This window comes from Tribolium castaneum, chromosome 2, assembly GCF_031307605.1.
Source record: "Tribolium castaneum strain GA2 chromosome 2, icTriCast1.1, whole genome shotgun sequence".
In the NCBI taxonomy this organism is placed as follows: Eukaryota; Metazoa; Arthropoda; class Insecta; order Coleoptera; family Tenebrionidae; genus Tribolium; species Tribolium castaneum.
Genome location: NC_087395.1, coordinates 18,053,072 through 18,069,719, shown reverse-complemented (window position 1 = coordinate 18,069,719; position 16,648 = coordinate 18,053,072). Strand labels below are relative to the sequence as shown.

Sequence of the window (16,648 nt, the reverse complement as noted above, 5' to 3'; positions counted from 1 at the left end):
AAATCACAAATTTCGGAAATATAGGCCACCAAGTATACACCAAATGACGTGTAAATAACCTTGATGTTTACACAAATCAATTATTTCGTGAAGGATGACAACAATCACAAGATTTAGATAATAACAAGCTTTAAGTTTTTCGCGAGTCATTCTAAATTGTTAGTGAAGTTTACGTAATGGCTTTCATCACAGGTAGGGCTCTGCACTATGTCTTCAAAGTCCCAGACCGGAAGCAAACTGCGATATTTTATCGCGAAATTTTGGGCATGAAAGTCCTGAGACATGAGGAATTTGCGGACGGGTGTGAGGCTGTATGTAATGGGTAAGTTACCAAAGATTCCCCCCGTTAAATAATTGCTGAAACAATTTAAAAAATTGTATACAAGTTTTACTTGTGTTCCCCCCTTCCTAGAAAGTGTTCTTTACGCAAGAAACTCAAAAACGTATTTGGAAACTTGCTAACAGTAGGAATAAGTCTTTTTTAGCTTATTCTTGAAATTTCGCTCAAGACCAAACAAAATCGAGTGAACCAGGCAAAGTAAAATCAGTCTCATTTAATATTTTCGTGATTTTGAGGCGCGTTTTCAAAATGAATGAACTTCAAGTTCAAAAACGAACTAAATTGACTAAAATAGGCTAGGTACAATCAATTAATAGAGAAGTTTTTTGAGGGAGTTTATTAACTACTTACAAAAACCAAAAATTGTAGTTTATTTAGGCCTAATTTAGTTCATTTTTCGGTTTGGTAGTACGTGGTGTACTAAACTTAAACCAAAACTAACTTAAACAAAAACAGGACATAATTTTTCGACCAAATGTTGTTTTTCGCTTATTTTATGAACTATTTCGAAGAGAAAACCTAAATAGTTAATTTCTATTTAGTTAGTGATTTTTAGGTGTGTTTTGGCAAGTTCTTTTGGTAAGATGGTCTAATTCAGTGATTTCTCATTCAGTTTTAGCTAAATTTTTCGAAAAAAATTAGTTGTTACCTCAACAAGACTCGAAGAGCCTAAAATAACACCAATTTTAATATAATTGGCGACTTTTCGGTCTGCTTTTAACGAAATTTTGCGAAAAAGCTGCCTGTCTGGCTGAAATATTTGCTCAAAAAAGGGATTAATAAGAATGTTTTGTATTTAAGTTGACGAGTTTTCAATCGCTTCTAGAAAAAAACTCGGGAAAAAACTAGGATTTTCGCTCTTAATATTGCTTATTAGCTGTTTCAAAACTATTTTCTCTAAAAAATAGTCGTTATAAATTATTCATGCATTTCAAAAAGTTAATACCTAATGTAATTTATAGTTCCAATGAAAAATTAATAACTATTTTACATTTTTATCAAACTTATTTAAAAAAATAATTCGTTAAAATGCGACATTGGCATTTCTATAGTTTTGAAACAGCTGATATTTGCTCAAGAAAGGCAAAAATAACATTACTTTTAACCAAAATTTGTTGCCGTAAAAAGTTCTTTTACAATAAATGAAACTCTGGTTAAAAGTTAGTTGAATCATCTTATTTTTACCTACTTTTAGCGAAATTTTTATAAAAAAAATTGTTTTATCTCATAACGTGTTTAAAAATTTTAAAAACGCAGAGCAGACAATTTTCGGTGTAATTTTGCTTCTCACAAGAAAGTGAGAATATAACTTCAACCACGTGTGCTTGAAAATACAGAGTAAACCAAAAGTGTAACACACATATCTTTGTTTAGAAAAAAATCCTTGAACTGGGTGCTCAAAAACTGGCGCACCAACTCAATGGAGTGTGGTAGAGAACTGCTTGCATATAAAAGTAAAAATAGCAACAAATTATTTGTATTAAAGTTATTGATAAAGAAAGAATTTTAAATAAATAATATGTTATGATCGCAATAGAATTTGATCGAAAATAAAAATAAATTATTTTTGAAACGGTTTCCTAGGAAATAATTTCCAGTCTTGACACATCCACAAACCGTGATTTTTTTTATGAATTTTATTTTTTTTAGTTCAAAAAACTGCTAAACCTGATAGGAAATTTAAAAATAATTATTAATTGTTTTGTTAGGGAACGATTACTTAGTGTAAAACACAAAAACATAAAATAATGAAAACTAAAGAAGTTAAGGAAATAAATTTGTAGCTCCAGATTTTTTTAAATATGACTTTTTTCAAGATTTTCTTGTAATCTACACATAGTTCTCAACAACATACCACTGAGTCGGTGCGTCAGTTTTTAAGCAGCCTGTATTGTGTTTAATGCTACATTTTGATACATCATTTTAGTGTACACATTTTTATTTTTCTGGTAAGTATAAAAAAAATTAAAAAATAAAGCAAAACAATTCAAAAAGTGAATTAAATTAAATAAGAAAGCTGTAAAAGTTACAGAGAGTATTACACAAAGATCTTTATCTTTTCGTTCTTGCTTTATTTTATAACAACAGATGATTGTTTTTTTGTCTAGGTGTCATATTTCATACAAAAAAATTATAAAAAACAATTGCCACTTGAAAAATAAATCAGAAACAAAAAGATAAAGGCCATTATGTTTAATTGTCATAATTTTTTATTTTCTTAAATTTATTTATTTTTTTTTCTCATTGCCAGGAAGATAATGATGTGTACTGTCTGAAACAGTGAACAAAAATGTCTGTTGTCATTAAAAAAAATTAAAAATGAAGTCACGACTCAAAACGAATGGTATCACAAATAGTACTATAAAGTGAAAATGTAGCATTTAACAAAATTAAATCGACCTGTTTTAAATGACAAATAACAGAGATATGAATTTTGTGCGATACCTTTGGTTCAATGCGTATAAGCGAAAATAACATAAATTTCGGTCAAATTTGTGTTTTTCCAGCCAGTGTTAACAAAACGAATTACTACCTACTTAATCATTACAAATACTCACCGAGTAAAAGTAATCATCAACCCAACGTAATATAATTTCAGTTTTGTGGAATGTAACAATTACGAGTACCAACATCACATTATCTAAATGAGCCTCTCGTGGAAGCAATCATTTTATTGCGCCAATTATCCTTAATTACTTTATCTTCATTCCAGTCCTTACGCAAACCGGTGGAGCAAGACCATGGTCGGTTACGGTCCCGAATCGACCCATTTCGCCATGGAACTGACCTACAACTACGGCGTAAAGTCCTACGAGAAGGGCAACGACTTCCGTGGCATCACAATCCGCAGCAAAGAGGCCCTGCAGCGCGCCAAAGAGAACAACTGGCCCATCTTAGCCGGAAACATCCTGGAAGCGCCAGGCGGTTACAAATTCCACATAATCGACGAACCCCAACCCACCGATCGTGGTGCGTACTAAGCGCCCCCAAACGACTGACTTGTCTAAAATTTCCTTGCAGATCCAGTAGTGAAAGTAACTTTGTCTTGTTCCAATTTGACCAAATCCATCAACTACTGGAACGGTGTCCTGGGCTTGAAGATATTCGGGCGCACGGATAAGACCGTCCTGCTGGGCTTCAAAGAGAGCGAGGCCAAGCTGGAGCTGGAGGAGATTGGCGGCCCGGTCGAGAGAGCTAAAGCGTACGGACGTATCGCCTTTTCCTGCCTGGCGGCAGAGCAGCCGAAAATCGCCAAGAAAATCGAGGAGCACAAACATACAATTTTCAAGCCTCTGATCTCGCTGGACACGCCTGGAAAGGCCACAGTCCGGGTCATTATTTTATGCGACCCTGACGGACACGAAATCTGCTTCGTGGATGAGGAGGGGTTCAGTCAACTGTCGCAGGTTGACCCCGATGGTGATAAGCTACTCGATCGGTACATCGCAAGAGATAAATCGTAAATAACCTGGATTATTAATTCAAAGGGTGGAAAGGTGATATTATTCAACACAAAGTATTTATTCTTTCATATATTGTTACAAAAATAAAATATATAAAGTTCCAACCAACATAAAAACCAACAACCCAACTTATCACAATTTATTCTTTAAATCGGCGTTCCAATGGACGAGCTCCCGCCACCACTTCGGCCTGCTCATGGCGTGGGGCGAGCGGAAGATCGCCGATTGTAGCCTCTGGTAAACGCGGCCGTCCGAGGCCCCCAACACCGAATTCAGGATGAAATCGGGGGGCGCGATAGCGTCAATTAGAGACACTGCGTCGTCTTTAATGTCGTGGCAGAGTGTTAAGATGCCTTCGTGGATCAAATGAGTGGCTTTGGGGCCCTGGGTGTAGCCCCCTTCGTACAAAGTTGCCAAATATTTCTCCAGGGTCCACAGCCCGTACAAGGAGAATAATTTCGAGAGAACTCTTTTGTTGTCAGCGTCCGTTGCTTGGTTGATAACGACCAACATTCGTTGCAAGAAGAAGTGCTAAAATTTAGAATTTCGGTTACTGAATAGCGACCATAATATTGGCCATTATTATGTAATAAAAGCCAGTATATGCGAGTAGAATACTATGTTTTGTGCACGACTACTAAATATTTTCGAATCTGCGTACACATTGGGAATTAATTTGAGATCATATCGTATATTTACGAAAACAGTAGTTAGTATACATAATCAAGCGCGTTAAAAGTGTGGTCATTTTTTAAGAATAAAGTTAATCGACATTTCTTTTAGTTTTTATGTTATGACAAATTAGTTCAGAAAATCTTCGTAATGTGTTCGGTATGCAACTTTTATAATTTGTTATAAAAAGAAAACAATGTCACATAACCGGTTCGTTAGGAAGCTGGGAAATTGTGGCGAGTCACGTGACTTATCACAATTTGTTTTTTCATTAATTTAAAATTGTTTAAATCACCTATTACCTCAAAAAATTAAAAATTATTTGCAAAGGTCAAATGATGCAAGTAATTTATTAAAACCTCTTTTTACGATTGTCTACCTTTTCATTCAAAAATCTTGAACGTACATTAAAAAAATACAATTAAAATTTTCTGTTTTTTTGTAAAAATATACAAACAACACATTACAAAAAATAATTCTAAATTGAATGGGGTTTCAAGTTCTAGTAATGCCAAAGCAAAACTAATTTGTGGTACAAAGTTACGAAACAATTTATGTCAAGGGGGGCATCGTAGCCCCCGTTAACAAAGCTCTACAACGCTACAATTTGCACTGTTAAATGATTATATAAAAAACGACTTCATGGCAAATTTTATAAAAATTGAATAAGTATGTTTGAATATAAAAAATATAATCCGCATTTTTGGGGTAACTTTCGGAAGCTAATAATTCCACAAAAAAATCGTTTTCAGAAAAAATACAAAATACAGATCAAATTAAGTTGGGGACAAAAGGAAAAGGAGATTTTCCAGGTCAAAATAAAGCAACTTAACCCATCTCACCTTTGTACAAAGTTGCACCGTTTAAAAGTTAGAGGGCGTCAAAGCACAAACATTATTACTAATTTCTAAATAGAATAATCGAATTTGAAGAATTTTGTACAAGTAATTTGTCATCAAAACCACATGTTTTCATGATTTCTTTTGTTTTTTTGTTATACAATATCTAAGTGGTGTAATTTTTTTATTCAAAAGACCCATCATTTCTGAACAATTTTTATATCAGCCTTGATTTTGGAATAAAAAAATAATAAAGTGGAGGTGTTAACATTATTGGTTTTAAAAATATATTTTTAATTAATTAATTTCATTATTTCATTATTAGATTAATTATTATAATTGTAAATTATAAATTTTTCCATAATGACAGGGTAGATTTTAATCAGTGTGTATTTTTATAGATTTCTAGAAACTTACAATTTTGCGGAAAAATGACTTCTTTAATTTAAATTAATAGCAAATTACGTTAATGTTATCTAACATAGACTTAAGATAAAGGAACTAAAGCCAAAATTAAAAAAAAAATAATGGAAAATCATATAATAATAATAAATAAGCGAGCGTCTGAATCGGAAATTTTGCACATCGACAATTTTTTAACTACAAACCCGAGGCCGATACAAAAATTTTATAACTTACAAAAAATCTTAAGAAAGAATAGGTCTTTCGAATAAAAAAAATAATTACACCACTCGGATAAGGAGTAATAAAAATATGTTTTAAAATGTTTGATAGGTGAGTAGAGCTTATTCCAAATCTGGTGGCGAACTGACATTGTCAAAAATAACTGAATTTTGGCATTAAATACATGTTTACTATTGAAAAAAAAAAAATTGCCCATAGGCGTCGTAATAAAATGATTTTCAAATCCACTGATAGTTTTTAGAAAATTATAATGAGAGACGTAAAATGAAGAATAATGAACAAATTATTAACAATAGTAATTTTTCTATGTATCTTAGTCCTCAAAATTTATTAATATTAAAATGACAACTAAATTTTAGCGAAAAAAATGCACGCCCATGTATTTCATTATCTTAACCAAGTGAGTGCATTTCAAGAGACTTTTATGTCACTGTTAGTTCGCCACCAGATATGGAACCACCTCTGCTTTACAATAATTAAAAAAACAAAAGTAACAGTGTCAAAACATGTGGTTTTCATTACACATTACTTGTACAAAATATAATCAAAATCCGATAGATAAAAAATCGTAGATAAAAAGTTACCAAAGGAAATCGAAAATAATAATTCTTGAAATATGACGCTCTCTAACTTTTAATAAGTTACAGTAAGTTAACGCTCTGTATTTTGAGCTGTAATTTCTGGTTCCCTGTTGTCACCACTTTTCATTACACCCTGAATTTCCACTTCTTCGCGAAACACCTTTATAACACTATTATTTTTTTCCACTCCTGAAAAAACTCAAAAAGGCCAAATGCAACCAAAAACTAACTCCAGATTTCAACTCGATCTGTAATTATTTTGTAAAAAATTGAAATCGAATCCACGATTTCATTTTCTATGGTAAACTTGAATTTCCTGTATTTCGAGAGATTGATGTAAAAGAGTATTTACGAAAAACGTTAGCTATTATCATTGAGTTTATTAATAAACTCAATGCTATTATACTTAATTGAGTAGTGGTTGAACTTTTATTACTTTGATAAAGTCTGTTATTGTTTATAATTATTCAAGTGAAGCTTTATTTATGAATTAAATTATCGGATACTTCGAGAGATAAAGGCCTTATTGTTTGTCGTTTTTTTTTGTTTTTTGAAAACGCAGATTCGGAGTGTGTAACTACATTTTTTTACTTGTTGGTTTTACAGAAACTCGTTAACGAGTTCTCTTCTACACAGCCTTCTCGCGTTATTACAAAAAACTTAGATCTGTTTTTGTAACCACCTCAAATAATTACAACAAACTCAAAATAATTGATGGCAGCATAGATGGCATAAACATCAGAACATCGAGAAAAGTATAAATGTGAGATTTGGAAATCGATTCGATACTTGTTTCATTTAGGTTAAGAAAAATCTACTAGCTAAAAACGCCAATGCAGCATGTTACCGAATTTTTTTTTAATAAAACTGATAAAATTGTAAAATAGTTATTAATGATTAGATCTCTGATTGAAGGTATCTATAAATTACATTACCTATTTTTTTTAAATGCATGAATCATTTAGAACAGCTAATTTCGAGAGAAAATGCGACGTGAAAGAGCTTTGAGAGAAATAATCTAAAGAGGAAAGTTTGCTCGGATAAGTAAAACCTGAAGTGGTACACGGATTATCGAGAATAATAGAAAAAGTACGAGTAAATTATTAAAGTCGTGTACAAAAAAAACTTCCAGCCATACCTGAATGAAGACAATGGCCAGGCTTTTAGCGTAGTACACCTGAGTGTTATTTTTGGCCCAAAACTCGCCTTCTTTCTTCGTCAGATGGTCCAACTTGTCCTTTGTTTGTTTCAAAAGATAACAAACCAGCCACTGATAGGCATCTATGATAGCTTCAGGCCGATAAACCTCGTCTAGGCTATTGGCAGTAAATTTGTGTTTGAGTATTTGCGAAGCATTGCTCAGGAAATTGGCCGATTGTAGCGGAGTGTCGATTTTGGCCCCTCGTTCAATCTCGGAGCATAATTTGATCAACCAGTTGCTGGTTTGTTGAATCAAGACGTGATTTTCGCCTTCGTACGTGCAGTTAGCATCGTTGTCGTTCCTAATATCCCCAATTCCGGCCACTTTTAAGTATCCATGGCCACCACAAGCCTCCCTGCACTCCTGGATGGCATCGCGTGCCAACCAACTCGCCACCGGCTTACAGGCCGAGGAAATCACGTGGATTTCCATGCCCAAGTCGGCCAGAGATTCCTTATTTTGATTCAAAACTGTCTCAATGGTGAAACTATAATTCGTTTCGGAAATAAATGTGCTAAACACCCTCAAGACGTAAATCGCAGCCAAGTATGGCAAAAGTCGGTGTTGCTAAACAAATAAAAACACTATTAGAAAGGTTCAAGATGGGATTATTGTCACTCACATGTGACTGATACTCCAAAATTGGAACTTCCTCCCCACCCTCTGGCCCAAACTGTTTTCTCACAGCTGCATATCTTATCGCAATCGTGAGTGCCTTAGTGGCATAGCTTTCGCAAATTCCAGTTATGCTAACACGGCCTATGGACAGGGCCCCTAACGCAGCCCCGTGACGGTCCTTCGGGTTCTTAAACCTTGTCACGTACTTGCCCTCAGGGGTCACGTCGGCGTTTTTACTCAGGAGGTTCTCACGCGGAATGCGGTAATTATCAAAAATCAGAAAACTGCAAATAAGCAAAAATTGGTCGTTTTTTTGATACACAAGAAAATTGTTATTTGATCTTTCCCGAACTAAAAGAATCAGTCTACACTGGCCCAAGACTTTGTTTTTTTATTTATTTCAAATTTATTTATTTTTTTCAAAAATAAATATGGGTACAAATTAAATGCACAGTATTTTATTTAAACGACAAGTATTTTTGATCAGTAAAAATAACAAATACCTAGAATTCCACATTTCGAGTTTTACGTTTTCGAGTTTAATCGTTCGAGGGGTATGTTTCCTATTAGGTCGCTGTCTGCAAGCTAGCTAATGAGCGTTTATTATTTAAACTGTGCAAACAGAATCTACATACTGTGCGTTTACTTGTCATTTAAATTTTTTACTGCGCAAAAATGAATTAAATACTGATCATTTATTATTTTTACTGTGCAAAAATTCATTAAATACTGATCATTTATTATTTTTTACTGATCACAATCGAATTTACTATGATCGCTTTATTACTACCCAATAAATATTTCTAATTGAGAAAAAAATGCGGGTCAATTACAATTATAACGGAACAGCCTGTATTATTTGATTGCATTTTGGAGGTCGAGTTTAATGATGATTTTGATGAAAACTTTTATTGGTCGATTCGGGTAATTTGATTTTTTTGACGAAAATACGCTCTTTCAGAATTTTTTACACAAAAACAAAGAATCTTAAAAAGTATCACATCCACCACTTTAAAGAGAAAAGGTCAAACTTAAAAAAAATGAAAAGGTTTGTTAAAGGTTGAATAACTTACAAGAATTAGATGGAACACCGTATTTTTTTTGGTTCTCAGATATTCTATTTTAACGGACGGGACAATGAGAATTTTGTTTTTAGTTTTTACGAACATAATCAGTGGAAGTGTTTTTTTTATAAGAACTAGTACCAGTCAAATTGTTTGTAACCTACAATTAGAGCCACATTTTTAAAGTTTGAAATGCGAGCCGGAAAAAGAAATACAAATTGATGACGGACGGGACACAAAAAAAACCTCACATTTTTATCGTGGAAAATTCGTGTTAAAATTCTGTTAATTTAAAAGGCACTAATTCCAACAACTATTTTTAAAATAAAACGTGGAACCTGATGAAACCACAGAATCAAAGAATAAGGCAATGTGCATCGACTTTTAATTTAATTTTTTATGTAATTTTTTTTAATTTTAATTAATTTACTTTTTGTCTACACACATGACGGACGGAACAAATAAATCTTGTTTGTGAATATAGCTCTAAAAATTTATTTTATTAAGTTTGAGTTATTAAAAACTTTAACAATATTAAAATTAGACAGTGGAAATTAAAAATTCTTGTTTTTTTATCAACGTAAGTACATTTTATGTGTGCGATAGCGAACAGGACAATAAACGTTATAAAGATAAAAAAGTAATATTAGTAATAAATTTACTTACCGATTTCCATTTTCTAAACTATCAGAAACTAGAAAAATACATAGTATGAAAAATTTAGAATTCGATGAATTACTTTAATTTAAGTGATTATCCTGTCTCAAAAACTCAAAAAACTTAACATTACGAAAATCATTTTGAAATTTCGGGGTCACGTTGCAGTTTTCCTGGAATGGCGGCTGTTCTTAGGGATTATTAAATTCTTTTTCTGAAAACGAAGTTCCAAATGTCTAAAGCTAATAAATAAACAGATATTTGACGTTAAATGTAAAATATTGTTCCAAACTAGAGTTCAACAGTCCATATTGCTGAATTGTTGTTGCCAAAAGTTATTCAACTTTTAACAGACTGCTTTCGAATATTCGAAAAGTTGGAGAACGTCCTATATTTCTAGGATTCTGAGCTTTTGTAAATCTACTAAATTATCAAAAAGAGCGCGTTTTTGACAAAAAATCATATTATTTCAAAAACTAAGCACTAAGACCAATAACAGCTTTAAGACATCAGTGGTAAAAGCTACATCCAAAAATGCAAAAACATACAGTGTTTCATTAAAAAAACAAGAGCATTGTAGCTCATTTCTAAAACACTGTTCTATACTATTAAAAAAAAGTTAACTAATGTAGGGAGTTATTATATGAATAGTTGAGCAACCAATCAAATGTTAGCGCTACCAAAGCAAATCTCTGAAATAAAATTAAGTTTCATTGCTGAAAGCTTTCTGTAGAGCAGTCGAACATACAATCTTGTTCTTGTATGTAATTTACGTAATGCATCTTTAATCGATTCGCTTTATAACACAGCTTGTCTCATAAAGTATTGCATTATGTAGTACTTATTACATTAAATAGCTATTAACTTATGGGCATATTGTGTTTTATATGACAAAATATCTTTAATTTTTATAGTGGTTTATAAAGTTCACTGAGTTTTTGTTTCCATGTCATTATAATAAAAATGTAGATTGCTTTGAAACGTTAGGTCATGGTCAGGAATAATAATATCGTATTTGAATAAAATAAAAATCTGACTTACCAACCTCACTCGACACGTCAACGCCCTGTTACGATAACAATAAATTTGAATAATTTTGAACATCAACGGAGATTAAATAACGATGGAATTTGAATATTACTGTGCATTAATTAATTTCACCAGTTATTATTGTTACAAGCCATTATGCAAAACATTATAAGTTACTTATAATTTGATAGAAAAAAATCCCAAAATTTTTGCAATCGTAACGTTGGCAATCCTATCAGCAGAAGTATGTGTAATAATTTTACCACCTAATAAAACTCATCAAGTTCAACAACTTTTCGTCAAGTTTTACACTCAGGCCCTTTACACCTCTTAGAAGAGAGAAAAAAAATATGAAATAAATATTTTCCACTGCACTGATATCCAATCTCGCTAGGGGAAAAAAACTTTTTTTCTATTAATTTATTTGCCCAATAAATAAGAAAAAACCATTACACCAAAAAATCATATTGGATGTTTTTTACATCAATGGATCGAAAATGCGAAATAAAATTATTCTGCAGCGATTTTAAAGCCAGGACCGGAATAAGCACACTAACGTGTTAAAAATGTTTTCATTAAAAAATTACATCAGATGTTCAAATTGACGACTATTTTGGTCTAAGCACAAACGAATTCTTCGTTTACAATTCGCATGAACCCTTGCCGCAAGATTTGAAGATTAACATTCCATTTGCAAAAAACAGATAAAATAAATGGGAATCCGGGCCTGAAAAATTCTCACCAGCTACCTCTACCTTCAGACCCAACAATGATCGCGTGCCAATTTTACAGTTGCAATAAATTTTTGAAAACCACCACCGTGATGGAGACCTTTTGTGGAAGTGATTTACAATTTTACCAAAATTCATGGGAAAAAAGCTGCCCCAATATCAAAACAAAAATTAAAAATCAACGACAAATTTTTTTGAAAATTTAATTAGGCACTTTGAAGCACTACCTCAAAATACAAATAGACAAAAAATCGTTGACATTAGACTATAGTTAACTAAGCGATAGTGAAAAAACACACCATACAAGTAAACATTTTAATAATTGGTCAAAACATTCTTCTGTACAATAAAATCACATACAATTTTTTTTAGAATTCCAGATACATTATAAAGAGGTGTAAAGTGCCTGAGTGTAAAACTTGACTCACCCGGTATACCATTCTGTTTATCTATTACTTTTGCTGCTTTACGCCTTTCTTTTGTACAATCGAGCCGGTCATCAAATAAAGTCGTAACAGTTTTATGAGTTTTTGGGCACTAACTGTTGATTTAACTACAAAGTTTTTACACTAAGTGAATCCTTAGCTGCTAGCCCATCAAACGCTGGTATCAGAATTATAAATTTTTACTTGGTTGGTGAAATAATCGGTCTTTTTTATTTTTTATTTTTAGACGCAAACTAGACGTGTGATTTATTAGAAGATGGTATAATTTGCCAACAAAGGGATCAGTTACCAGTAGCCGACCTTTTTGAAGCCCTTATTTGTAATCTTGTAATGAAACTGATGCCAGCATTGAAATATCCCAACGAAATCTTTTACAATCTTACCCCAATTACAGTTCACATTGTCACCTAAATTTACGACGCCACTCAGTAGCAACTCAAAAATAAAAATAATTTTTAAAGTTAAAATGTTAAAGTGCGTTTAATTCAAAATCTGATTGGTATTTTTCTGCGCTAATTTCGTAAACAATTATCTGAAGTGAATACGCGTGGTTTAGTATAAAATTTAGAATTAGATTTTTTGGTCGAAAATTATTTTTTTTAATTATCATTTTTATCTGCAAATGAAAAATTACCAAAAAATTAGGGGAGATACCATTCGAACGTACCGTCAGACGTATAAAATGCAATATTTTTTTATTTAATTAGAAATCGCAATTTTCTTAGGTGCGCGATAAGGTTGCCACCTGGTACAATAAAATCACATACAATTTTTTTTACAATTTTAGATACATTATAAAGAGGTGTAAAGTGCCTGAGTGTAAAACTTGACTCACCCGGTATACCATTTTGTTTATCTTTTATTTTTACTGCTTAGTGCTTTCTTTTGTGCAAACGAGCCGGTCATCAATATTTAGTAATTAGTTTGTAATGTTTTTATATTTATAGCAACAATTATTTTCATTGTTGTTTTAATTGTTTCAAATTGGCACACGAAAATAGTTCGGCACTTTTATTTTTGCACACATTTCAATATCCTATCTTTTCCAAAGTTTAAGTAAATTTGCGAAACTTGTACTGAAAAACTAAAAATAGAAAACATGTTTTATTTATTGAACTCTGACATCTGTTAACATTAACACACGTATTTCAATAATTGATAAAAAAACGCTTGTTTCAGTAAGAATTTTTTGCTCGCAATTTTACTGAGCGCAAGAATTAAATTAAAATATCAAAAGAAGGAAAAGCGGTGGTGTAAACAATGTTGCTTGTCATGTTTCTTTCAGTGCGTTAAATTACAGTACTTAGAAAGAGATTTTGCAAAAATGAACTAGTTCGTTATCGAAATACCAACCCATTGTCGATCCCGTTGAGGCCGATCTTCTCGCCCATGTCCCCCACCACGATCCCGGGATACGGTAGCAGAGTCTTGGGGTCCCTGATGGGCACCACGAACGTGTGGAGCCCATGGTGCACCCCTTCGACGTACAGCTGGGCGTAGACCACGGCATAGGAGGCCATTTGACCCAGCGAACCGGCCCAGCACTTGGCCGCTTCGAAGTCAGGGGTGTGGAGGACGAATTGTTGGGTGTTTTTGTCGTAAGTGGCGCTCGTCCGCATGCCCTTGGTGTTGGTACCATGGCCGATCTCGGTCAGGCAGAAACACCCATGGATCTAACAATTTCAATGGTTAGTTGTAGTTTTTTCGAGGTGGTAAGCCAACCTCGCCCCGGTCTGCGAGGTCTAAGATATCGTAGTGGCGCTCCGTCCCTTGGCTCCTGATAACGTTGGTGAACAACCCGTTGCCCACGGAGTATTTAACGGTGGAGGATGGGCTTAACTGCATCATTGTCCGGGTCATGACGGCCCCAGTTTTAACATTTTCCACGATTTTGGGGACTGATAGGAGGTCAATGTCGGCGTAGGCAAGGGCCCGACGCACTGCAATACGCCTCTGTTCCTCGAACGAATGGGAGAGTAGGTCGTGTTGGTACTCTGGGTGGGTTCGCAGCACCTCGAACAGCTCATTCTACCAGCAATAAAATATTATCTTTTACATAACCAAACTTACTTGGTACTTGACAATATCCTCAGTTTCCAGAAACACTTTCAATTTTTTCCAATCAAACGAGGCCCTTCTCCTATACAGGTCCAACGGACCTGGAGGAAAATTTTTCAATAGATGTGACATTTTCACAGCGATGGTATGGCGCACTGTTTGAGATAAACACAAATATTTATACCGAATTTATATATCTCGCAGTTGCGATAACATTAAAAATTTTGTACTGTCATGTAGTCTATTAGTTCACTGACTTGAGGACAAGTAGCGGACTTTACACTTGCAGGTTTTAATAGTTTTTTTTTACAAAACACGCTAACATAACCTTGATCCTTGATGCTTATCGAATTATTACAGAAAACTGTAGAAAACTTTCTAATTTCGCTAATTGGGAGAAAGCAAGTGGAGGTGATTATGTAAGTAATGTGTGGCGAAGTGAAGCACCTTCAAGTCGACATCGGAAATCAACAACTGGAATTGTGTAATTGAATTGATTAATGTAGGGGAGACCCGGGTAAAGTTGCGCAGAATTGTGACCGGACCGCAGACTAAACAAGCCCACTGTAAGCTCCAGGGCACATGCCATAATAATTCACAAACAAATGGAAAAAATGGTAACTCCCACTTGCACTTATGTAAACATTTTGTATAAGAAATTCTGTATCACAAAAATGACAGCTTATGGCAAAGCTTTGAAACAATAAAAATAAACACTTAATCTGGGACAGCCTGTATAAATAAATTAAAGATGATATATTTTTTATAAACAGTATTCAATTAAAAAGAAAACGCAAAAAATAAGGTAACTAGGTTTTTATACATATCATTATTAGCAAATATTACACATTTTTAAAATTAGTACGGTTGATTGATTATGAGTGTGCCTTTAGTGTTAATTTATCGCATTTTTATAAGCACACACAAACTATTATAAAAATAAAAACACTGAACAATTAACACTGCGAAAAGTATAACAAATGGCTAATTTATTTAGAAAATTGGAAAGTAACGAAAAATGAATGAAAATAATTATGGTATCACATATTTGCAGTTCTTTACTCAACATAAACGTATCGGTCCATAGAAATTTTACCATAAGTGTCGAGTTATCAAGTGTTTCTTAATTTTAGATAGCAAAAATACCTTTTCTAGACTTTTACAATGGTCAAAGAATCATCGATACATTCCATTTACCAGTTTTAAATCGATTTTTTTAAACTTAAATAGTAGAGTATAAAATGTTACTTCTGGGCCAGGACATTTGGCGTCTTAAAAATCAAGGTAGAATCTTACAAATTTAACTGTTTGCCCAAAAGCAAACAACCGAAAAGGGCCCAAAACCTCTCAAAAATCATTAATTTTTATCCACCCTAAAAGTTCTCAAATATGTGTGGACCACCAAAAATTGGGCACACGAAAAAACCGTTAAAATATCCCAAAATAATGGAAAATTACCTCAAGAACGCCCTAAAAAACTAACAAAATACCTTGTTTTTACACACCCCAAAATGGCTTTTTACTTCTGGACCAGGACATTTGGCGTCTTAGAAATCAAGGCACAATCCTACAAATTTAGTGTTTTCCCAAAAGTAAACATTCGAAAAAGATCTAAAAAACTTACAAAATGTCTTTGAACACCCCAAAATGGCTTTTTATTTCTGGACCAGGACATTTGGCGTCTTCAAAAAACAAGGCAGAATCTTACAAATTCAGCTGTTCTCCCAAAGGTAAACATCCGAAAAAGACGTAAAACCCTCCAGAAAGCATTAATTACCGCTTATAAAATAAATCAAGTACAAAATAATAAAGCCCATTATGATTAATTGTCAGTATTTTTTTATTAAATTTATTTTTTCTATTATCACTGATATCAGGCTATCACCCTCTGAAATACCTATTTTCACAACTATCAATTCACCCTGTAGTATTTTGATTTTGGGGTTAATTTTTTTTTCTATACTTTAAAATAATGTCACTATGATATCAAAATGTACAAAAAAAAAAACAAATCGACCTGTTCAAAAATTTTTTTGAAAACTGACTTATTAAAAAAATACGAATTTTGTGCGTTATTTTTGGTTCAGTCTGTAATGCAGTCAACATATTGAGACCAAAATTTATGTGTTTTTGTTTCAAAATTCTCATCTCCAACGATTGCTAAATTCGAAGAGGGTCCACTATTCGCCGTTATTTTTAAAATGTTTGCTTTCTTCGTGATTTCCGATTCGGTTCTCGTGTTAATTTATCCCCGTCAGCCGTTACTAGTACCACAAAGGGAGACTCACTACGCTTTAGTCTGG

The 16,648-nt window shown here is 33.2% G+C and overlaps 2 protein-coding genes across 2 annotated transcripts; one reads left to right on the top strand and one right to left on the bottom strand.

The window, feature by feature from the left end:
- Nucleotides 1-42: 42 nt before the first annotated feature.
- On the top strand, nucleotides 43-3,908 carry LOC657925 (uncharacterized protein). Its single transcript, XM_964351.5, has 3 exons — nucleotides 43-322; nucleotides 3,054-3,310; nucleotides 3,362-3,908. The coding sequence occupies exons 1-3, from the start codon at nucleotides 177-179 to the stop codon at nucleotides 3,802-3,804; spliced, it is 846 nt and encodes a 281-aa protein (XP_969444.1). The 5' UTR covers nucleotides 43-176; the 3' UTR covers nucleotides 3,805-3,908.
- LOC658001 (peroxisomal acyl-coenzyme A oxidase 3) lies at nucleotides 3,844-14,837 on the bottom strand. The gene is made up of 6 exons (XM_964420.5): nucleotides 14,358-14,837; nucleotides 14,010-14,315; nucleotides 13,641-13,960; nucleotides 8,365-8,644; nucleotides 7,680-8,309; nucleotides 3,844-4,335 (listed from the first exon to the last, which is right to left on the bottom strand). Exons 1-6 carry the CDS (start codon nucleotides 14,475-14,477, stop codon nucleotides 3,937-3,939), a joined length of 2,055 nt encoding a protein of 684 aa, XP_969513.1. The 5' UTR covers nucleotides 14,478-14,837; the 3' UTR covers nucleotides 3,844-3,936.
- Nucleotides 14,838-16,648: the final 1,811 nt, after the last annotated feature.

Coding starts and splice junctions, on each gene's coding strand:
- LOC657925 (XM_964351.5), top strand. CDS start 177: ATGGCTTTCATCACAGGTAGGGCTCTGCACTATGTCTTCAAAGTCCCA. Junction 323..3,053: donor TGTGAGGCTGTATGTAATGG/GTAAGTTACCAA, acceptor TCTTCATTCCAG/TCCTTACGCAAACCGGTGGA. Junction 3,311..3,361: donor ACCCCAACCCACCGATCGTG/GTGCGTACTAAG, acceptor ATTTCCTTGCAG/ATCCAGTAGTGAAAGTAACT.
- LOC658001 (XM_964420.5), bottom strand. CDS start 14,477: ATGTCACATCTATTGAAAAATTTTCCTCCAGGTCCGTTGGACCTGTAT. Junction 13,961..14,009: donor ACCTCGCAGACCGGGGCGAG/GTTGGCTTACCA, acceptor TGAAATTGTTAG/ATCCATGGGTGTTTCTGCCT. Junction 8,645..13,640: donor CTCAACGGGATCGACAATGG/GTTGGTATTTCG, acceptor GCTTATTTGCAG/TTTTCTGATTTTTGATAATT.